The sequence below is a fragment of the Microchirus variegatus genome, assembly GCF_963457635.1.
Source record: "Microchirus variegatus genome assembly, chromosome: 4".
Lineage (NCBI taxonomy): Eukaryota > Metazoa > Chordata > Actinopteri > Pleuronectiformes > Soleidae > Microchirus > Microchirus variegatus.
Window position 1 is genome coordinate 35,617,143 of NC_139805.1, and position 24,070 is coordinate 35,641,212.

General features: G+C 40.0%; 3 protein-coding genes across 3 annotated transcripts in view; all 3 read right to left on the reverse strand.

The window, feature by feature from the left end:
• commd2 (COMM domain containing 2) overlaps positions 1-603 on the reverse strand; it is a 4,190-nt gene extending 3,587 nt beyond the window's left edge. The window contains exon 1 of the mRNA XM_083888003.1: positions 424-603. Coding sequence (XP_083744129.1) covers positions 424-490 — 67 coding nt within the window. The 5' untranslated portion in view covers positions 491-603. The remainder of the gene's footprint in view (positions 1-423) is intronic.
• A 5,550-nt stretch (positions 604-6,153) lies between these two features.
• lmnb2 (lamin B2) lies at positions 6,154-16,549 on the reverse strand (the record flags this gene model as incomplete). Its single annotated transcript, XM_083888132.1, has 13 exons — positions 6,154-6,286; positions 7,903-7,980; positions 8,127-8,246; positions 9,401-9,508; positions 9,598-9,796; positions 10,640-10,860; positions 10,959-11,084; positions 11,180-11,251; positions 11,482-11,580; positions 12,721-12,846; positions 12,958-13,114; positions 13,210-13,346; positions 16,337-16,549. The coding sequence occupies 13 exons, from the start codon at positions 16,547-16,549 to the stop codon at positions 6,251-6,253; spliced, it is 1,692 nt and encodes a 563-aa protein (XP_083744258.1). The 3' UTR covers positions 6,154-6,250.
• Positions 16,550-18,091: 1,542 nt separating this feature from the next.
• LOC310925856 (prohibitin-2-like) lies at positions 18,092-23,695 on the reverse strand. The gene is made up of 10 exons (XM_083887890.1): positions 23,631-23,695; positions 22,673-22,805; positions 22,228-22,312; positions 22,045-22,124; positions 21,721-21,905; positions 21,500-21,629; positions 20,743-20,846; positions 20,453-20,530; positions 20,277-20,356; positions 18,092-18,544 (listed from the first exon to the last, which is right to left on the reverse strand). Exons 1-10 carry the CDS (start codon positions 23,649-23,651, stop codon positions 18,517-18,519), a joined length of 924 nt encoding a protein of 307 aa, XP_083744016.1. The 5' UTR covers positions 23,652-23,695; the 3' UTR covers positions 18,092-18,516.
• Positions 23,696-24,070: the final 375 nt, after the last annotated feature.

A 24,070-nucleotide genomic window follows, 5' to 3' on the forward strand; every position in this document is an offset into this window, starting at 1 on the left:
GGACTAAAATTGTTAATATCGGCACACAAAAAAGTGGTTTCGTCCATTTATCTTTACTGTGTAATAGAGACGAAATAAACAATAAACATGACTCAGCTAAACTGCTGTTGTTACATTTTTATCAGTCCGATATTGATTTTGACCAGTATTCAACACATTTACACTGGTTTACACAGGAATAAAGCGGTTTACACTTTAAATGTTGTTAAACTACGGTGTATTTACATATTAAACCGTGTACAACAGCACATTTATGTAAATAATGACCTGGTTATTGTGACTAGTGAGTTAAACTTTACAACTGTGTGTGTGTGTGTGTGTCAGCAGACATTCAGCTGACCGTCACCACACACACACATTCTAAACAGTGACACAGACACACACACACATAGCAGAGCAGAGCCGTAATGGCGGCGGTTTTACCTGCAGCGTCGACCTTTAGCAGAAACGACAGATGTTCTTTGTGTTCTTCAGACAAAACCAGCAGCATCGTTCACGTCACTACACACTCACTCACACAGACACAGACACACACTCACACAGACACACACTCGGTGATTTTTTTTTTTTTTTTTTAACCGCTGCTTCTTCTTCGTTGGTGTCGCTGAGCCACTTCCTTCCTTCCTTCCTCCTCCTGACCGCTCTCGCTCGCTCTTCTTCAGCTTCTCTGCCTCTGCTGCCTCCTTCAGGTAAGGGGGTGACATTGCAGATTGCGACTCGACATAAAACGTAAGTTAATTTTCTCACTTTTCTTCTTGTTTTCTGTTCCACTTTGTAAACAATTAGTTTAAAATGAAGTTTGATTGTGTTGTGCCTGTCCCCCCTCCGCCTGTCCCCCACGTTTATTATGTTTATCTGTTTTTTTCCCTGTTTCTTTGTGGAAAGTTATGGAAGCTACGATCATGCTAAATGCTCGATGTGAGAATAAGTTATTTATTTTCTTTGCATATTACTATTTTTCTGATATTACACGTATCTCTTCAGAATTTAACTTTTCTCAGATGATTTATTTATTATTTAAGTAAATTATATTGTTATTTCCTCATTTATTTCTTCTTCCCATTCTCATTTGCTTTCCGATTTACGGATGTTGCTGTTACACATACGAAAAAAGTGGGGTGCTCAGTATAACGTTATAAGTTATAACAAGAAACTATCATGTTATTTTGAGATAAGATGTTTTCTCGTTATAACGAGAAACTATCACGTTATTTCGAGATAAGGTCGTTTTTAGTTATAGCGAGAAACTATTAGGGTTATAACGAGAAACTATCACATTATTTTAGGATAAGATGATTTCTTGTTATAGCGAGAAACTATCACATTATTTTGAGATAAGAAGTTTTCTAGTTATAACGAGAAACTATCACGTTATTTCGAGATAAGGTCGTTTTCTCGTTATAGCGAGAAACTATCCCATTATTACGAGATAAGATGTTTTCTCATAACAAGAAACTATCACATTATTTCGAGATAAGATGTTTTCTCGTTATAACAAGAAACTATCACTTTATTTCGAGATGTTTTCTAGTTATAATGTGAAACTATCACGTTATTTGGAGATAAGAAGTTTTCTCGTTATAGCGAGAAACTATTAGGTTATAACGAGAAACTATCACATTATTTGAGGATAAGATGTTTTCTCGTTATAGCGAGAAACTATCACATTATTTTGAGATAAGAAGTTTTCTTGTTATAACGAGAAACTATCACGTTATTTCTAGATAAGGTCGTTTTCTCGTTATAGCGAGAAACTATCCCGTTATTGCGAGATAAGATGTCTTCTCATTATAACGAGAAACTATCACATTATTTCGAGATAAGATTTTCTTGCTATAGCGCGAAACTAACGCGTTATTTTGAGATAAGTGTTTTCACTTTATAACGAGAAACTATCACGTTATATCGAGATAAGATTATTTTCTCGTTATAATGAGAAACTATCACGTTATTTCGAGATAAGATTGTTTTCTAGTTATTTCGAGAAACTATTAGGTTATAACGAGAAACTATCACGTTTTTTTAGGATAAGATGTTTTGACGTTATAACAAGACATCTAATATCAAAATAACGTGATTTTTGTCTACTTTTTAATATTCGCTGCAGGTTGAATCTTTTAATTGCTGGTTGAAAAGTAAGTGAATTTATTCCATTCATTTATTTATTTAATAATTATGTCCCTGTTGGTTCTCCATAGGTAATTGTAGCAAGAATAGCTAACAAAAAGTCAAGCTAAAGCTGAACTCTATCATTTTTTATCAATAACCACCAATGAAAGCGCTTGTTCATGTAAAACATTTATTGTTTGTGTGTACAAAAAGTAGTTCAACAGTTAATCATGAATGAAAAACAAAAACACGTAGCATGCTCGGCGCCCCCACCCTCCCCACACCCACTCAGCCCTCCCCTACATGATGATGATGATGATCAGGCCTCTGCTTTCCTGATTTAAAAACCCTGGTTTGTACATTTTCTTTCTCTCTCACACACACACACTCACACACACACACACACTCACACACACACACACACACACTCACGCACACGGTCCCTCCAGGATCTGAACTTCTCAAACTCACATTTGAAAATCGGATGTGCTTTAGAGTCAAAAGAACGCGATAAAACAACCACGACAAAGTCATCGTTGCTGACATTCAAAATTAGTTTACTTTGGCTTGTAAAGAAAGGAAATAAAGGTCCACATTAAAATTATTTATTAGTATTTTTCTTTTTAAAACCCAAGTATTAATTAATTCAAATATTACAGACATTGGTTGGATTTTGCTGAACCTGGAGGGACTGGATTACAGACTGGATTACAAGAGTATGTTAAAAACCAGAGGTAGACCGATTATAATTTGTTGTGGCGATGTTTATATAAATCGGGATTACAAATGACACATTTCTGTTTGCAGAAACTAGATCAATTTTGCTTAAAAACACTTCTTTTGAGTACCTGTGTCATGTATTCAATATTGAATTTATACTTATTTATTTGTAATGAAAATACTGTATATAATTGCACGACAATGCAGACATGGGAGAACACAGAATATTAGTGACTTTTAATGACCTTGACTTTTCTATCATTTATATCATGAAACGATTATATTTTCTTAGGCATCAATTTCTAGAAAAAATAAAATAAAAATCAGTATCAGCCATAGAACAAAAAAAAGCCTCTATGCAAAAGCGTACAATCTGGGATTTGTAGAGCAATGGATCAGATTATCTTCAAAGTCACAGTTAATCTCACATTGTCACACATGGCCAGGAATCAGTTTATGAAACAGGAAGTTGCTGTTTCCCAGTGAAGACTTTTAAACTCACAGTACAGGAGAAGTGTTCACGACTGGCTTTTATCAAATATCCTGAAAAACACCCTGGGGGTCAGTTTATGTCGTAAAAAAAAAACGCCCGGCCTCTTAATCCCACCCACCCCAGAAAATCCTAAATACAAAAAAAATAAAATAAAATGAATTTTTCATGTAAATAAACTGATTATATAGACAATAAAGCTACAGAGAGGAAAAAAAATATATCTAGCAGTGAAAAGCACGGCATACAAACACACACACATTATTTATTCTTTTTAAAAAGTGAAATTTCCCAAGACGGCACACGAGGCGCTAGCGCAACACTCGTACGACGCTCAATAACACATCGCGAGAAAAGTAATATCGACTCAGTCACTGTAGTGTCGCTTCCACTGTTCGCCGTGTGCAAAACTTAAGATTTTACAAAAGATCGGAGGCTATATTTATTTATGTCAGTTTAACATTTCTCGCAAAAATGTACACCGCCTGCCAACATGGCCGCCTTTAAAACTACACAGCGGCAGTGTTTTGTGTTTTTTCCGCCAACAGTTCAAAGAGTGACACCTGAACACATCGCCATTCGTTTAACTTGTCATACATGAGACGTCTCCGGGGGGCGCTGTTGGGCTTAGGCCACACTGGATGTGTGCGTGTAGCGCGTGGGCGGCTAACCCCTTTAATTTGATGGTTTTCAACATGTCTAACCTGCTAATTTCTTTTTTTTTTACGTAGTGTTTACGTTTGAAAATGACCAAAAACAATAAATATTTTTTTTTAATACAACTGCACTGGACTAAATACCAGTGTACACACGAAAATTTGTTTAGGAGAACACGCAAAAAAATATTTTACGCTTTTTGCGGTTTTTCGTACATACAACGAAATGGGCGGGAACCCCCGATAGATTTATATGCGTGTTTCTGGGGCTGTGTTAGAGCGCCACACACAGGCCTGGCATGGAAACTACAGCATTTAGAGTAGTTTTCTGCGTATAAAAACATTTCTCGTAACCGGGAACTTTTACGGAGAATTTTTTTTACGAGGGGGGAAAAGGTGCTGCAAATATTTCCCGATAAAAAGTGTTCAAAGAACCAAAACGCGAGAGTAGTTTGAGTTTAAAACAAACATTCTCACTGCTGTCAACTGGTTGCGGAGAAATAACGGGGCGGTGGTGGCACAATGGTACAGCGGGAAGGTCGCGGGTTCGAGCCCCAGCTACGCTAATCTACAGGTCATGTGTCGGCAGCATAAGTCGCTTTGGGTTAAAAAAAAAATCGTCATTGAAATGAAAAGCAAGCGAGGTTTGAAGCTGCTAATTCATCCAGTGTGGCGTAAACACGACAGTTTCATCTATCCTCTCACTTCCTTATACTGCTATGGTCTGTAGCTTCCAGGGACGACTCGATATTTACCGATATCTGTCCGATAAAGTCGTTTTTACACCTTTGCGCCAATGCCAACACCGCCATTTTCTCCAACTACGAAAAGAGGAATCAGCAGCTACTACATGACCGAGCTAAATCGCAATTGCTGCAAGATTTTTTTTGGGATCGTTTACGATTTTACCTTTCAGCGAGTTTTGACCGCGATCGGACCAATATTGTACGAGCTCATTCCTTCGTAGCTTCAGCCCAATTTCGCAAAAAAAAGCGAGAGCCGCTTTCATTTTCAAGGATAACACTCAGTCGCCGACGAGGTAAGAACGGGAGACGGAAATGGAGTGTTTGTGATAAGACACTTGTTTTTTAACGTAAAAGAAAAGGAAATAAAAACCCTGATACCTGTTACTACAGGTCACTACTGCTGCCCTTCTCAGGTGAGGATTACGTCAGCACAGACCAGTGATTCCCAAAGACGAGGGACTGTGAGCCCAAACTTTTACGGTTAAGGTTTACAGACATTTAAGTGAAGATTTGTGTGTGTATGTTTTTAAACAACATACATAAAACGATTCATTTTCCAATTAGAAAGTGTGGGAAACACCGGCTCAGGCTGTTGTCACTGAGGTAAAAAAGTAGAACCACACAAAGACAAAAACAGACATCAGCTACAGCATTTAAACTGTTTTTTTTTTTTTTTTAAACTGGGTTTGGTGTTGTAGCGGACGGCTGTTTTTTTTGTTTTTGTGCGAGCTCAGCCATAGAAAAGACGTGAAGCTACAAAAATTAGCTTGCGAGTATATCGTTGTATTATTAACTGCAGGGAGACGTGTGGAGATTGTTGGTGTTAGTGTTTTCTGTTGGAGAAATCTTTTTTCTGCCACATTACGGCAAATAAGACGGACAATCAATCGCATTTGATAGCTTTCTATCAAGAATATCTTTCTGAAAGGTTTGGATTTTTACCTGTAGTGGTCTTTTAACGCCCAACAGCCGGGAATTAGTGAGCAGAGAAACTGAAATAACAGCTTCAAACACAATCAAAGCCCAAATTCTACTACGCTTCATCGCAGGATACATTAACAGATATAATATAACAAGGAGAATAATGTGTAGATTCAGCTGTTTAACCACACAGATAAACGTCTTGATTTTTTTAAAGAATTGCTGTTCTCCAAACAGCTGCTCGTAACACATGAAACTATTATTTCTATTTATCTTCATGGCTGTAGAGCTCTGCTGGTCAAAAAGAGACAACGAGTGGAAGAAATCAGAGAGTATTATGAGCTGGAAGCATCATCGGCATCGCGATAACGTTTCTTAGTTACGTCTTAAGGAAAAGACGCAGTAATTAAAGAAGGACCAGAATTATGGAGAGTGGTATAAAATAGAGAGAAAATAGAGAGGCTGTTAGTCCAAAAAGTTCTTACATTGTCTTGGAAAATGGGGGGAAAAAAATAATAAAAAATAATAACGCCAATTGATGAGGCAACGGGCAGGAACACGTGTGATGGAGTGACGTCAAAGAAGCCATCGACGGAAGCAGGGAGAGCTCACATGATGGCGCACTCTCTGGAGGACGCTTTTCCCTGAAGGAGAGAGAGGGAAATATGTTTCATTAAAGTGCAAACACAGTTATAACAGACGCAGACTGACAGGTAGGTACACAATGTGTGTTAAGAAAAAGACAGAGCGTGTCCTTCACGTGTCACCTGTGTGCAGGTGAAAAAGCCCCGTCTGTTTAGAGCTCCGTTGTCAAGGCAAACAGCTTTGCAGCACAATACAGAGCTGAATATTCTGTCACTTCTTCAGGGATAACGCAACTTTGCTATTGCAACAATCAACACAAATTCACAACAATCAACTTCAGCCCAACGACTGTTGGCAATATTCATTGATCCGTCTAAAGCAGGGGTTCTCAAAGTTTTGATACGGACTGAGGGCCGCCAAAGGAAAAAAAACAACAGAAATAAATCCCATTTGTAATCATTTTAATGACCTGATTGCAGTTCTACAGTTTAGCGTTAAGTAATATAAGCGTTGATATAATGTAATTTAAGCATTAATATAATAACGCTTTATAATTCTCTGGGTAATTACCCAGTATTTTGGCCATTGGTCTTACCTTCTAATTACAGGTTAATACCAAGTAACACATTTCTGTTACCATATATGTACTGGGTAAATAGCTAGTAATTAGGGGCTGTAGCTACCTGCTTATTACCAGCTTATAACTCAATAATACACTAAAATTCACCATATAGAAACCAAGTAAATACCCAGTATTTTTGTTTACACTTATTGGTCTGTATCCAGTAATGTCCAATAAACATTTAACAAGCTTAGTAGCTCCTGGATCAAAACTATCAACTGTAATTCATTGCGGGCCGCCAGAAATGTTTCTGACGATATCCTTTCAAATTTAGATTTTAATAGTCCTGAGTTATAAGACATTAACTGTATCTTACAGCTCGTATTATCAGACAAAATGTTGAAGGAAATCGACTCTAATTTAGTTTCTTCAAACTCTAGCATCCAAGCAAAAACCTATTTTGAACTACAGCGTAGAAACAATGAAGTCTGGAGCATATTAATGTGATATTTAAGCTGTTAAAGAAATCTGTGATCATTCGTTTCAGATATTTAACTGTGATAAATGCTGTGTTATTAAAGCACACGCTAATCGAAAAAATAATTGATAGATTAGTCGTCAACAAAATTAATTGTTGTTTGCAGCCCTACTGGGTATCAGTTATCGTTTTTGCAAATATCGGCACAGCTTTAAAACAACAATCATGATATCAATATTATCTTAGATGATATACAGTATGTTGCCCACCTCAGCACAACCACCATATCTCACAGAAAAGTTTCTACCGAGCTTTGAACCTTGCTACCACAACAAGGAAATAGAGATTATAAACGCTCACAATAGCAGCTTTAATCCCCCTCCACCTCCGTTTCAATTCATTTTATAATTTTGATTCCTGTCCCTGTGATCGTTTACATTCTGTGTGTGATCTTATAATAAAGACAGTTTAAATTAAGCCATTTATTTGCTATAGTTATACTTCTTCTGTCTTTCCTACCAAAACAGCTAGAGGACATGCGGAAAATCTTTCTTTTTTGTTGTGAACTATATGTACGTTAGTATACATTTACTACCATTACTGCTACTGTGGAGGTAATCACTATGTAGACTCACTGTTTGTTCCACTTCCTCCTCTTCCTCTCCGTTCTCCACCTCCACCAGAGTCTTGGTTACGCTCCTCCTGGCCACTTCCTGCAGGAGCAGACACAACACATGAGATTTAGATTAAAACTCAGAGGTCATTCTGGCCTTTTTGAAGGGCTAAAACCTAGTTTTAGGGTTAGAATGAGGTTTAAATGATTTAGTTGTGATGGTTCAGGTATCCCCTTTGTTTGTACCTCGCCATCGCCGTTGACCAAAGAAGTAACCATGTCATTTCCTGTGCCCCAGGAAGCCTGGCTCTTCCACAGCAGGTCAGTGGGTGGACTGTGGGCCACGCCAGCATCAGCAGACCACACCTGGAAACACAAACACACAAAAACACAGTCAAACAATTATTAACTCTTTTGACGAATGTGACTTTTAATGGAAAAACCACCAAAAAACAGTAAGGGTGACCCCAAATGTTTGAACCAGGCTTTTAGCTACGATTTTAGTAAAAATTAAAAATTGGGCATTCTGAGGCTTTTTGAAGGACCATTATGGTGATTCATGAAGTAAGGGCAAGTAACTAAAAATGGGAAAAAAAAAATGAAAAACCAAAATTCATTATTGTGCCAATTTTGTAACATATTTATTTTCGTCTGTTTTTTTAATCTAAGTTTGTTGTTTTGGCTGGTACTGTGTGTACTGACATCACTAAAGTCAAGGCATTGCAATTATAGAGGGTGCCCGTCATCTGGTGAGGGCCTTTTTTTTTCTGTGCACCGCCCCTGCTGACTCTGCTCTTCACTCTCCTGCATTGTGCGCCGCTGTATGCGGATCATTCGCATCCAACGCAGAATGGATGGATGGATTTCTCTATGCGCAGCTTTATCCACACATCCTTATATTATGACACATACATAATGATCTTTATGACGAGGATCGAGTACAGTCGCGAGGAAATACAGCGGATCCAAGTAGAAAATGTGTTGACAGATTCTGAAGAGCGCACTTTTTAACTGCTTTAACTGCTCAAATGGCGAGAGGGAGAGAAGAGAGTTCTGTCGCGGGGAGTTCATAATTCGCACTGCGCTGCAGTCAAGTTTCGCTTTTACGCAAAGAGACTCCAGCATTTAATAGGTGCCGTTCCACTGTGTACTCACATCTTGAGGTATACGCGTGGGTATACAGGCGCGTGCTGGTCGTAGTTCTTGCGACCAGCACGCGCCTGTCTATACCCGCGCGTCATCATAACATAACGTTTCGGTGGTTACCGGGGGAAAAAAAGGGCGTCTTTAGGGTGTCCTGCCTAAAAGTAGGGCGTCTAATTTCTTATTATTTTCAGTACAGGGCTTCCCCAGGACGCCCGGACGCCCTGCTGGCTAAAAGCCTGGTTTGAATGGTAGGGCATAATGGAAGCAGAGCTGTTTACCTTGTATGATTAGACACTTATTTAACAATTCAAAGTCTAATAATTCAAGGATACGGTAATAAACAGATACATTGTTGAGTAATTAATTGTTCTCACCGTGACCGTCTGTCCAGCCTTGAGGACAAACTTGGGGGAGAACTTGTAGATGATCTCGTCCCCGTCGTCCACTTGTCTCTTCAACCTCCAGTTGCCCAAAGGCTGATCCTATAAAACACCCAAAAATACACCATCTTTTCAGTTTTAAACTCAAAGAACATCTTAAAAAGTCGAGTGACCAGTCCTGTCCTGTGTACCTGCTCAGTGTCATTGTTCAGCGTGACTGCGTTCCCGTCCATGTCGGTGGGTGAAATGGTGATGGAGCCGCTGGCGGTGGAGTCCTCCGACAGCATGTCCTTGGTGGTTTCCACTCGCTTCCTCTTGGTGCGGGAGGAGGAGGAGCCCGTGAACCTGGAGACGGTGACTTTGCCGGACGGGCTGGGGGACAACTTCAGTCTGGAAGAAGCACAGCAGTCCAAACTCGGTCAATCAAGACTCTAAAGTAGACATATTATACCCTATTTCTACAAGTGAACAGAGTTCCCTGGTGTCCTAATGAACATGTCTGTGACATGCTTTGGTCAAAGCACCATAGCAGTTCAAAACAGCCCTGTTCAGAACGCTCCCTTTTGAGTGTCTGTCTCTTTAAACGCAAATGAGACACAGGAAACTACGTGAGCGTCACTGAGGCTCCAGCAGCTAACAGTAGTTAGCATTCGGAAAAGCCATCATTTGCCGACTCTAGCCGGCACATTGACCTCGTATATAAAATGTAGTGCTGGGCGTCTCTAAAGTGACGCTAAACTTTAAAAGCGGAGGCACACATACGCAATACACAGGTACGCTAGTTAATTGTAGCACTGCTCTTTTACTTTAATAAACAGACTGCAACAGTGGAACTGTAGGCGCGCTAAAGGAGCTAACTGGTAAGCGGTGACTGGACTCCGGTGTCCACAGTCGGTGCGCTAACGGTGCTAAAGGAGCTAACTGGTAAACGGTGACTGGACTCCGGTGTCCACAGTCAGTGCGCTAACGGTGCTAACTGGTAAACGGTGACTGGACTCCAGTGTCCACTGTCGGCACTAAAGGAGCTAACTGGTAAACAGTGACTGGACTCTGGTGCCGCGGCACGTAAACATGACGTCACTGAGGCGGACCACAAAAACATGAGTCGTTCTTTTTTTCCCACACTTTGCCGACTCATAGGACCTCAGAGTCCCAAATATAAGTATTAAAATGCTTAAAAAGTACATTTTGCATAATAAGTTCAGGTTTTAAACCCAGCGCCTGCGTCGTTACCTGTGCTCCTCTCCCTCCAGCAGCTTCCTGTACGCGTTGATCTCCATGTCCAGGGCGAGCTTCACGTCCAGCAGCTCCTGGTATTCGCTGAGCTGAGCGTTCATCCTCTCCCTCAGGTCGCTCATCTCCTGCTCCTTCGCGTCCATGGCGTAGCGGTGCTTGTCCCGAGTCGCCGACAGCATGTCCTCCAGCTCTCTGATGCGCTCCTCTGAAGCAGCCGCCTAAAAAATTAAATAAAATAAAAAGACACACCCACAGCCCAGCGTGAGGATCGGAGGGCGGAGCCAGTGAGCGGCGGTAAAGTCAGTGCAGTACGTACCTGTTTCTGCAGGGCACTCAGTTGATATCCCATGCTCTCTATTCTGATGCGAGACTCCTGCACCTCCTCCCTGGCTGAGCTCAAGGCTTTGTCGTTCAGGACTGAGGAAACCTTGGCATTGTCCAACTACAGGGGAGGAACAGGAAGGAACATGTGTCAGAGTCAGACTACGGAAAGATAAAGAAATAACAATTCTTTTTGTGTCTGTGTTTGTCTCTTACCTTGGACTGGAAGGTGTTCTCCAGTTCTCCTTTGTAAAGAGAAACTTGCTCATCGTGTTGTTGCCTCAGATCCTGGTGAGAAAACAAAAAAAGCTAAATTAATGCTAATGTTCAAATTTAAAGACGACGATCAAATTGTGTTGGTGAAAATGCTTCAGTGTCAGTTTCACCAGTTATTACAGATGTGTACATAAGAAAACACAGTCAAAGGGTTCAGTTCTTTGTCTCCACTTTCACCAAAACACACAAACGACAACCTCAAATATTGACAACAACAACAACAACAGCTGCTGCAAACCTACCTGCAGGGCCTGGGCCAGTTTGAACTCGTAGTCCTGTCTGACCCCAGAGTCGACCTCCACAGTTCTATGTTCCTGACAACGCCGGGTCTCACGCACCTCCTGAACAACAGACGACAACAACGTCACCGATGTTTGACAACATTTCACAGTGCAGCGTCTTGTTTTATTTACTTAGTTGATTATTTGTGCAGAAAAGGCCGGAGTGCACTTTTATTATGTAGATTATCTGCGTTATAAACATTTTTCCTTTGCACCAAAAAAACAAGAAATGCTGCTGGGTTCTACTGTTTGTACTTGTATTATTGTTAATATCATTAACTTATTGCTGATTTATTCACATTTAATCGATTAATTGTCAACTACTTTGATAATCGGTTTGAAGCTTTTTCGTGATTAGAACAAGATTTCTGGTCGTTTTAGCTTCTTAAACGTGAATAATTTCTTTGTTTCTTTGCTCCACATAACAAAGAAATCTTTAAAACTGAATCATTTTGGTTTGTGGACAATTTTGTGTCATATATGAGGACATTTCCTGTCACATAAGGGCATTTTCTGTCATATGAGGAAATTTTCTGTCACAGGACATTTTCTGTCATATATGAGGACATTTTCTGTCATATATGGGGCCATTTTCTGTTACATGAGGACATTTTCTGTCACATATGAGGAATTTTTTTGTCACATGAGGACATTTTCTGTCATATATGAGGACATTTTCTGTCATATATGAGGACATTTTCTGTCACATATGAGGACATTTTCTGTCATATACGAGGACATTTTCTGTCATATGAGGAAATTTTTTGTCACATGAGGACATTTTCTGTCATATATGAGGACATTTTCTGTCATATTAGGACATTTTCTGTCACATTAGGACATTTTCTGTCATATATGAGGACATTTTCTGTCATATTAGGACATTTTCTGTCACATTAGGACATTTTCTGTCATATATGGGGCCATTTTCTGTCACATGAGGCCATTTTCTGTCATATATGAGGACATTTTCTGTCACATGAGGACATTTTCTGTCATATATGAGGACATTTTTTGCACAGGAGGACATTTTCTGCCAGATTATTTTAATGGACCAAACAAATAATCGAGAAAATAATTGTTAGTTTCAGCTCTAATAGTATATATATGAAGTATATATGTGCATTAAATGTTTCAATAAGTCTTTAAAGATTGGCTAAACCTCTTTGATTTAGTTGACCTCTATCTCACTGACTTTACCTCTTCAAACATGCTCTTCCTGAACTCCAGCTCCTCGCTCAGCGACTGACAGCGGTTCTCCAGGTCGACGCGCATCAGCGTCTCGGCCTCCAGCTGCCGCTTGGCAACAGCATGGCTGTCCTCCGCCTAAAAATGTGAAAACATATATATACACGTCACAAGGAAGAAGTGATGAGATGACAACTAAAGCCATCACGACGTTCGGGTTTGACTTGTGGGGTTCGTGGTCCAGCTCACCTTAGCCAGTTGACCCTTGAGGTCGGCCAGGTCGGCGGTCAGACCATTATTCAGGCTCAGAGCGGTGGAGAGAGACGCTTCGCTCTTGTTCAGCTGGGCTTCCAAACCACTGGCCCTGGACAGAGCTGCCGCGAGGTCGCCGTCCTTCTTCTTGCCACTGGAGGACAGAGAAACGAACAAAGACGGCGATTACCGTGACGGCCTCTGAGCCGGTGTGATGAACCACGTGAGCCGTAGCGTAAACAAACATACCTGCGCGTGGCTTCTTCCAGCTCAGACTGATACTTGCCGAGGTCAATCTGGAGCCTGGCTCTCTCTTTAGCCGTTTCGTCCAGAACACGGCGAGCGTCAGCCAACTCTGCCTCGTACAGAGATTTCAGGCCTGAAACCTGCACAGTGAAGAGGAGAACACACAGAAGATTATCAGTAAATGGAGATAATGGGCTACACGCAGCCACTTTAGTGATGTCCACATTAGCTTTTGAGGAGAATGCAGTCTTACAAGTCTTGAAACGTGGGGAACGTACACCAAGAAACAAGTTTAGGAGAGTTAGTTATTTTACCACATACTTTTAGCCACAATTTGGGAGAAATAAAACGCTTTAACTAGTGCTGTGCAAAAGGTAACGCGCGTTAAAACGTGTTAACGCATGACACGTTTCCATGACGACTGACCGGAAAAAGACACGCAAAGGTCCAGGCACCTTTGACCAGAGCTGCATTAGCTCCTTTTAGCACTGTTAGCGTGCCTACAGTTGAACTGGAGCTATCTGTTTATTACAAATTACCAGCGTACCTGTGCCTCTGTTTTTAAAGTTTAGCGTTAAGTTTACACACTCATTTTAACAATCCGGAGTTACGTAAAACATGACCTCATGCGGGCCTTTTTCCGGTCAGTTGTCATGGAAACGTGATGTGCGTTAACATTGGCGCCGCTAAACGGCGTTGGCGCGTTAGCGTTTGACAGCACTAGCTTTAACCTTTTGAAAATGGGTGGTAAAATCTCAGAACAGATCACATGATCTATGGTGGTTTTCCTCAGTTTAAAGGCCGATTGCAACGATAATAAACATATTTACTATACTGATTACATTTGTGAAATACCCTACATATCATAATTTGAACACTGAACGGACAAATTGTATTATGAAGCCACTTGATACACCATATTTGTCAATTATTTCATTGTTTGTCACACACGTAACCACATACCCTTAATGTAAAGGCATAAAGCAGGTATTATCTGCAATAAAATGGAATTAAGTGTAAGTTTAAGATCATGTAATACAGATATTACTTGGAAGTGATATCACCCAGTCTATATTTGACTTAAAAAAACGTTTGCAGACAGCACTACAGCACCACATACAGGTCTGACATATGTACTACTGAGTTTAGAGTCAGGGAAAACTTTGAAAACAACAATGTTCCATGTGCCTTGAAGAGCTTGGGTCACATCTTGTTCACACATGTTATTTACTCAGTCCTCGCCTTCTGAGCCTGAAACCTCATGGGCGTGTCTCATGTTAAGCGTGTAATTTACATACCCAAACACTATATGGGCAAATGTTTTCCCCCCAAGTTGTAACTTATGACTTTCCCCGAGCCAGATCATTTCCTGAGGTATTCGTCGTTCGCGAGCGACGTCTACTGCCAACAAAAAAACCCTGAGCTTTTCCTACAGTTTCAATGACCTGAGGCACAAACCAGCCGTGCTTTAGATTCACGAGCGAAAACAAAACAAGACCGCACGATGTCGGAGACGTAAAAGAAACGGGGCTGCGAGCGATGACTGTTTTCATCATCGATTCATCCGTCAAATACACTTTTTACTGTTCTCAAATGTCTTGTTTTGACAACATTTTCATGTTCCGACAACAAAACCAACATTACAGACTCATAAATATCATTCAGATACAGTCATTGTAGCTGTTAACAACACATTTGTGCCATTTCGAGCAGTTGTAAAGACACAATTCTCCAACTGTGTAAGAAATATCGCTCTCCCATAAAGATGAAATATGCATTTCTGCAGTTGGACTACAGGGAAAAGCATATATCAGTTATTGGACCTAGCATTCCTCATATATTGACAAATAATATTGCCAATATTGTTGTTAAACTTGCCTACTGTACCTTTAAGGTGTCTTACAGTTTGAGCTTATGAAATGCGGGGGAAGGAAAGTTAATCTAAGTCAACACAGGTCAGGATTAGAGACTCTCAGGGTCCATCTTGGCCTCAAGCCGAGAGAGTAGACATCTACTACACAAAAAAGTACACTTTACTATATTGTGGTGTTTTTATGTTGTTTTCCTTGTATTTTGCTTTTTAAAAAATAATAGAATTTCATTGTCAAAAATAACAGAAACCTGGTGGCTGTAATTTCAAAGTTTGGACATTTCCAGCTTTGTTAAATGTTAATAATTTTTGGTTTCTTTGCTCGATATAACAAAGAAATAATTCAAAATGATCTGTTTTGGTTTGTGGACACAAAAAACGTTTGAGAACGTCATAATTTCCAGGTTTTGGAGTGCACATTATTGACATTTTATGGACTAAACAGGTTATGTAATAATTATAACCACAACATTATGGTGCGTCCTATTTTAAATCTTTTACACAACGAATGCTGAACGATTCCAGGACACGAAGAAACGAAAATTGTGATATTAAACAACATAACGTTTAAAAATAAAGTACCTCGAGCCACATACAGTGACGTCTCGATTCAAATCATTTTTAGAGCGCGCGCGCGGGCACACGCCCACACACGCACGCGCAAACACGGGTGAAACCAAATTTTAAAAAAATTTAAAAGCAACTTTTGAAGTTTACAATAATTTTTTTGTAGCGACACATTTCATAAAAAAGTGTTTTTTTAATAAATAAAAGTAAAAAAAACATTTACATAAATGTTCTTCTTTTTTAAAACGAGATTAAGTTTGTTTTTGACTTTCTTTCATTGCGGAGTAAACATTTAAAGTAAAAAAAAACACAATAAGAGGCGTAATAACAGCGATAATATTCATAGATTGGCGCGCAGGAGCAGCCCGTAAACACACCCTGCCCCCTGACGTCTGAACGGTGTCGAACCACTACATCCACGAGCTAATGTGTAGCACACATGTGCTAATAAACTACAAAATCTCACGGAAACACTGGTTATGTTAAAAAGAAGGGGAAAAAAGAAAATGGTCGTTTTACACATTTTAGTTAACAGCTGCTAGCTTTAATTCGTAAACAGCACGTGGGTATGTTCGATTCTTGCTAACGCTGCACCACCGGGGGGGGAGAGAAACTACAGCGGAACAACGGGAAGCGGAGTCCGAGCACTTTTGCCCCGGCGCTCCGGCTGTGAGTGTTGTGGTTAAAACTCACCTCTCTGGTGGTCACCTCTTCCTTCTCGGACACTTTGACCATGAGCCGGTCGTTCTCCACCTCCAGGGACCGGACGCGGTCGATGTACACGGCCAGCCGGTCGTTCAGGTGCTGCAGGTCCTGCTTCTCCTGCATGCGGGAGATTCGGGTCGGGGAGAGAGGTGTCGAGGCCGCCGGCCGGCCAGCTTCACGGCTTGGAGTTGCGGTCGCCATAACTGCACTTTCGATAATCCCGGAGTTTGCTTCACCGCGCGGGGAGCAAAGTAGAAGTGTTTTCGTACCGAGTGTTGGTTAGCGAAGACGCAGAAAACGCGTTATTTCGTCCTAAAATCGACTCGTTGTCTTTCAATGAGTGAAGTCCTCTCACGCACACACACAACGCCTGGAACACTGGTGTGATTCCAAGATGGCGGACGCCGCTACAACACCGCGCCAAAAGGAGAGAACGCTTCCTGTTTCCCCAGTGCATGATGGGAGAATTGTCGGTGGTGGAAAAACGGCTTTATTTCTGTTTTAAATAATATTTTAAGAGAATGTTTATGATCATTGTTTACTTTTTTTTAACATATATATTGTTGTTTTTACTCGTTTTAATTGGACAATTGGCTCATAATGAAGTTTGGTTTGAGTTGAAATTAAATTAAATTAAATTAAATTAAAAAAACAATGTAAAATCAAGACAGGGAACTGCTGAAATCATTTAAAAGTAATGGTTGAAATCAAACACTGCATCGATGATATTACATATTAACAGCAAATTAAAGGTGCATTATGTAATAAATCTAAAGCAACTGGCCATAAAATCCTCCTAATATTGTCACAGAGACTCAGGAATAATGTTCATATAACAACTGAATTCACCAACAACACCAGTACAGACAAAATATTTGAATTAAAAAATTTTTTTTGCAGACTGCAAATCAATTTTATGTTTTGAATAAACATGATTTGGCATGTGGCGCCACCTACCGCCGTCTACCAATTATTGCGGTCAGTAGATCCTCAGCTGCCGAGCGACCACGGGTTGCCAGTAACGTCAGAAAACGAAACCTAAAAGAGCTCGGTATTTTGAAAAAATTATGAATGTATTTCCAAATGGATTAGCAACTATTTTGATGTTTTACATCACTTGGGACTTTGGGAGTTTTGTGAAACTTTTCCTGTCCTACCCAGGTTTCACCTCTTGGGGCGGTACTGAGCCAATTCTGCGCCGTATTTTCCTACTCTTATATACACAAAAAAATGCCAGTTCTGATTTTCACAGATATTTAGTACGTAAAAAAGAAGATAGTCATACTTCCCATAGCTCCTCACACCACAGTGCGCGTGCTTGAGTCCATATTTTTTCAACAAATTGGGGATTTAATGAAAAAGGTTTGTTTATGGGTTCTGTATTGTTATTTTTCTGTTCAATCGCGTTAAATCAGTTAATTTTCTCAGTCACAGCTACAACAAACGTATTTTGACACCTGTAATTGGTTATGGCCTCATACCTGTTGTTGACCTCTGCTGCCACCTACTAGCTTTATTACACACTGCACCTTCTGTGATGTTAATGCTTCAAGACTATTATCACAGCATTTGTTGCCACATGGTCATTATATGTGCACAGCAATATGTATTGTATGTATAATGTTGTTATTATTATTGTTTGAAATAAAATGTGGGTGTTTAATCCAGTTAGATTAGCGTCACGTCTATGCTTTTAAATTCAATGAAGTCAGAGTGATAAGTGAATCCAGCGTACGTAACTAAAAGACATGTTTATTAACAGATAAATTAGCATTAGCTTGGTCTGCTGGATGACGATGACAGCTGCATCATCACAATGACATGCAGAGGAGAGACCAAAGACCAGAAGATGAACACGAAGACATCATTTGACACAGAAGACATTCATTTTACACGTTTTCTTCATTTTTGTTGCATTAATTAATTTTCATTGTACTTAATTATGACGGGGATGAGCTCGGCCTCACAGTTTACAGATGATCGGGGACGTCTTTTTTTAAGTCGGATTTGTTCTCTGTGAAGCTGAAATGAGATCAGACGAGTGCTGGTTCCAATAATTCATTGAGAAAACTTCATGGGCCAAAGTCTGAGAAAAGGAACATCTTCTTTCTTGTTGTCCACTTTCAGAATTGTCCTGTCCTGTTTGCAGAAGTGAGATGAAGTCCTCTTCATAACTTCTTTGTGGCCAGAGAGAAACTGGAAAACAGAAGCTCATTAGTGGGTCACACACCAGAGAAACATTATGGATTAGAGTAGAATGAGATTGAGTGTGGATTAGGCATTTCTTAATGCAACTGCTCTGTATGTAAGAATATAAAAGGTTGTTTGATCTGCAACAGCGGTTTTATTGTACAAGACAATAAAGTCAGAGCGGGGTTTTCTATAAAAAAACTAGTGCAATAAAACAAAACAAAAGACACGCAAAATAATACATGAACCTATGATATACTAAGATAGAATTAACACTAGTCGAGTTCTATAAAAAACTATAATACTATTAGAGAGGGGCGCCACCTGCAGGACATTTTACACAGGATTGCATTTACATGTGATTTATGTATGCACGTATACTCGCGTTAATCCACATATACCGTTTATGGACCTTTAATCATCACCTTTGTTCTTGTTTTCCGGCGGCTGTGAGACTTTGGTCTGCACGTACACAACAGTCGATTGTTTACTTTCAAAGTTGACTGCAACGACTTAATATGTAACTGTGGCGGGAAACGTTCCAACTCTGTGGTGCGGAGACAACCCCAACTATACACGACTGCCGTGAAACTGCCGTGATATCGCAGTTTTCTATGCGACACAAACGCTTGTAAAGCAGTTGTTTTGGGTGTCACTGAATCATTAGAATCAGTTTGATTTAGAAAACATTTGTTGACAGAATCGTTCAGTACTTCCTGCAAGAGCGGAGCAACAGTCACTGAACTGAAATACCACTGAACGTTGGGTTGTGATTGGGCTCACGATCGCCAGCTTTCAGCAGTGCTGTAGCTAAATACACCAGACTCCTCTGTTAAATATTCACATTTTAGACCTTTCCTTTGCTAAATGTTGGAGATTAACTCATGTTTTCAGGATTTTTAAGTCTTTTTAATTTTAATCTACAATTCAGCATTGTTCGCTTTGATTCCTGTGTCGGACATCGCAAATTATTTTGGAACTATAAGTAGAATTTTGAATTATAAGTAGATTTCGTGACTATAAGTAGAATTTGGAATTACAGTGGGAGCTGAAGAAGATTTTGTAGTTATGGTAATCCTTGTTCAGGGCGATGCCGACTATTATGATGGAAAATTTCAAGTCATTCTGAGATACTTTTTGTTTTTGAGAAGAAAGTCAGCTCACTGTCAAAGTGCATCGGGGCAAATGGATCATTTCCTGTATTTCAAAAATTCATTAAAATTATTCCTTAAGAGGTTCGCAAATATTTTCAAAGGATCCTTGTTCAGGGCGATGCCGACTATTATGATGGTAAATTTTGAATCATTCCGAGATACTTTTTGTTTTTGAGAAGAAAGTCAGCTCACTGTCAACATGCATCAGGGCTAATGGATCATTTCCTGAATTTCCAAAATTCATTTAAATTATTCCTTTAGATGTTCGCAAAGATTTTCAACGAATCCTTGTTCAGGGTGATGCCGGCTATTGTGATGGTAAATTTCAAGTCAATCAGAGATACTTTTGTTTTTGAGAAGAAAGTCAGCTCACTGTCAAAGTGCATCAGGGCAAATGGATAATTTCCTGAATTTCAAAAATTCATTAAAAATATTCCTTAAGAGGTTTGCAAATATTTTCAACGGATCCTTGTTCAGGGCAATGCAGACTATTATGATTGTAAATTTCAAGTCATTCCGAGATACTTTTTTTTTTGCTGATGAGCCGCTGACGTAGAGTCAGAGTGACGTTTGTTCAAACCTACTTGTCATAAGGTGATTGGTCTTGCAGGTTCAGGACCAAACTGTCGGCATTAAGGTAGATCTTGTTCTGAGACGCTGCCACCTGGAAGAAGAAGAAGACACAACAACAGCCATTATTACCAACACCACCATCATCATCACAAGTTTTTTCTTTTCGAGATAAAACAGCGGCACTGACCGTCTTAGCGATGTTCTGCGCTGCTCGGATTCTCCTCAGCTTCAGGTAACCAGGGTTCTTCGTCACAGCTTGACCCAACTGACACACAAGCACACATGAAACGTCATTTTAGGGACAGACAGAGAAATATAATTTATAACAATGATTTTAACCATTTTTTCACCCAGTTTTTAGTCAGTTAACAACTCGTGACACAAATTTAACTCAGAAGAGAGAGTGTGTGTGACACTGTCTAGGTCAGGTCAGCAGGATAAATCACTGCTGCTTAAAAGAAGCCGCTGTAAAGTCACCATTTTGGCAGCTTCAGCCTCTCCCTCAGCCTGGATGATCTTCTGTCGCTGATCCTGTTTGGCCTTCTCCACCCAGAACTGGGCTCTCTGCGCCTCCTGCTGGGCTGAACACGACAAACACTGTGGTTAGAGGTTACAGAAACAACAATAACAGTTTTATTTTCATACACCGACTCCACGCTGTGGTGAGAAGAACCAGGCGATGAGGCGACTGACGGGCTGTGTGACCCTGCTCAGAAAGCCAATTAACACCTGTCTCTCTCTGGTGATCGCAGTTCACACTCGACATTAGAATGTGTCTCCATGTGTGAACAACATGGTGGCCATTTTGTGTCACACTTACACAGCCTTTTTCAACTGGAAACTGGAGTGTATGTAAACCCACACCAAACCCCATAGAGAAAATGAACAATTTTACACCACAGCAAACCACAAACATACCAAACAAGGCAGTAGAACAACGGCAATGTCTTTGTCCCTGCAAGCTTTTTTTAAATATTTTTTAATAAATATTTTTTGGGCTTTTTATTGCCTTTAATTGATAGTTGTTAGTGGAGATAGACAGGAAATGGGGAGGCAGAGAAGGGGAAAAACTTTTTTATATTTTTTTTTCCAAAAAAAACTTTTCCCCAAAAAACTTTTCTAAAAAAAACCCAACTTAAAAAAAAAAAAATATATAAAAAAAAAATATAAAAAAAAAAAAAAAAAATGTGGGGGGGGGAAAAAGTGAGTGTGTGAGTTAAACTGTTACACTTACCAACTTGCTTGGCCTCCACAGCTGCAGTGTACTGGTTGCTGAAGCTCAGCTCAGTGATGGAGACGTCGTCCAGAATGATGTGAAAGTCTTTGGCTCGTTCAAACAACTCCCTGCGAACCAGCAGAGAAACCTGCACAACAACAACATTCATTCATTCATTCATTCAATCATTACACTGTAGTAATGTGTGTGTGTGTGTCTGCGTGTGTGTCTGTGTGTACCTGTGCTCTCTGCGTGATGAGCTGCGACGCGTTAAACTTGGCCACCACAGACTTGAGGACCTCGTTGACGATGGACGGCAGCACTCGCTCGTCGTAGTCTTTGCCCAGCTGCTGGTACATGACGGGCAGGTCTGACGCCATGGGACGAGACAACACTCGCACGCCTATGTTGACCATCTGAAGATCTACACACACACACACAGTCGGTGAGTGAATGAATGAGTGAATGAGGGAATGTGTTTGTGTAAAAGTGAGTGAGTTTGGGCACCAGTGAGTGGATGTGTGTTTGTGTCTGAGTGAGTGAGTGAGTGAAAGAGTGCTTACCTTTGCTGCCAGTCAGAGAGGAGATCTTCCTGGGTTTAGCTCTGATATCATAGATGATAGGATACTGAAACCAAGGGATCCTACAACAAACAATATTCTGGTTTATTATCAGCTCTTATTACCCTCCTGAAAACCACATAAACTGACAGAATGATGGACATGACAAGGTCAAGGGGATCTTACCTGAAATGAAGGCCCTCAGCCAGAACAGTGTCCATCTGCATTCCCCCAATCCTGTTGAAGACGATGGCTCGGTGACCTCCTTCCACTGTCACACACACATACAGAGAAAGAGACAATGTAATGTGAGATAATAAAGGACAAAATCTGTTGTGAAAAAGCCTTCAGGATTGTTTAAGGGAATTGAATGTTGTTCTAGTTTATATATGAGGCAGTGTACTCTCAAACACTGGATTGAGAGCCTTAGATGGGTCACAGGAGATTTAATTTGATGGATTTTCCCCACCTTTTAGTTATGATTTATGTGTTAAATAACATATACATGTAATAAACCACACAAAGCAGCCAGCTGTGACTGGTGTTTTCGACTAAGCACCTCAGCTTGACCCTTACTTGTGTCTGGCACTTATCAAGAGCTTAACTTGGAAGTGCTGCAGCATGTTTTTACCCGTGTACGTTGCTTCTTTTAGGCCATACACCAAAGCACCGGCTCCGATCATCAGCTTCAGGCCTAACCCTGCTCCTCTGCCTCCACCAGAGGACATCCGGCCGGCCAGGTCCCTCAGGAGATGGACCAAGCGCTGCAGAAAGACGACAACATTAGATGAAAGTCTATTACTTTAGGGTTGCGACTAACCATTATTTTATCGATTAATCACAGACTTACTTGGTCCATAAACCTTGAAATTATTATGTTTTCAAATATCTTGTTTTTGTCCACAAACCACTGCGATTTAGCTTGAATTGTTTCTATGTAACATGGAGCAAATAAACCAGAAAATGTGCATATTTAAGAAGCTGCAAAGTCAGAGAACGTGTTACTACATTACATTATTATTATTTATCTCTTGTGTTTTTGTACATTGTGGTACATTTACTGTGAATTCTAAATCATTCCCTATAGCGACACATATGCTTTTATTTTGAAATTATGTGCCCACACTAGATACTCAGTGTTCGTTTGAGACTGATATATATAAATAAAGTTTTGTATTTTTAAAAAAGAGGCAGAAGAAGGAGACATTTAAAAGTCAAAACAGCTAACTGACATTAGCATGTCAATAAACAAATTAAATGAATGAACATTACTAATATCAAACAGTTTACGGTAATAAGAGTCATAGCAGTCATTATATAAACGAACACACTTATAAACAACGGGCTAAAAGTGAGGTTTAAACGTTGCATGAGAAGCCAACAGCAGCACAGTGATTTCAATGCAGCATGCTATCTAACATGCTAACGATCTTAGCTAACCTGACTCAGGACCTTTTCTGTCCCAACAGCTAACTGCTAACACTGCTCGGCTTCGTCTTACAAGACATTATTTACGTCACGTCAGTCACTTCACAGCACAGTGAATAAAACGACGAATAACCGTCATAATTCCGCGTTTAAACACTTACACTAGGCTCCTTGTTCGCCATGCTGCGTGCCGTACGTCAAACTCCAAGGTCGAGATAACGCCGCCCCCTTCTGACACGGACCGCAAAGCCTGCTGGGACATGTTGTTCTTCCTGTATCCGGTCTGGCTCTCGCCCAGAACTGGTTTTCGATGTTTTAATGGACATTATAATGGAAATTACAGGAACTTAATGATTAAAATCGTCTTTTAAAAACGGAAGTCGAAGTTTAATATGTTGCTGTTATGAATATGTGCTTTATTTGTGATTCGATAAAAAGAAATTCACCTTTTAAGAAGACGTGTGTCAACCATCAACAGAAATTGAGTAAACGTTTACATTAATGTATTATTATTAATATATCAAAATGCATATTATGATATTTAAGATAAGATAGTCCTTTATTCGTCCCAGTAAAGATAGATATAATAAATAATAAACAT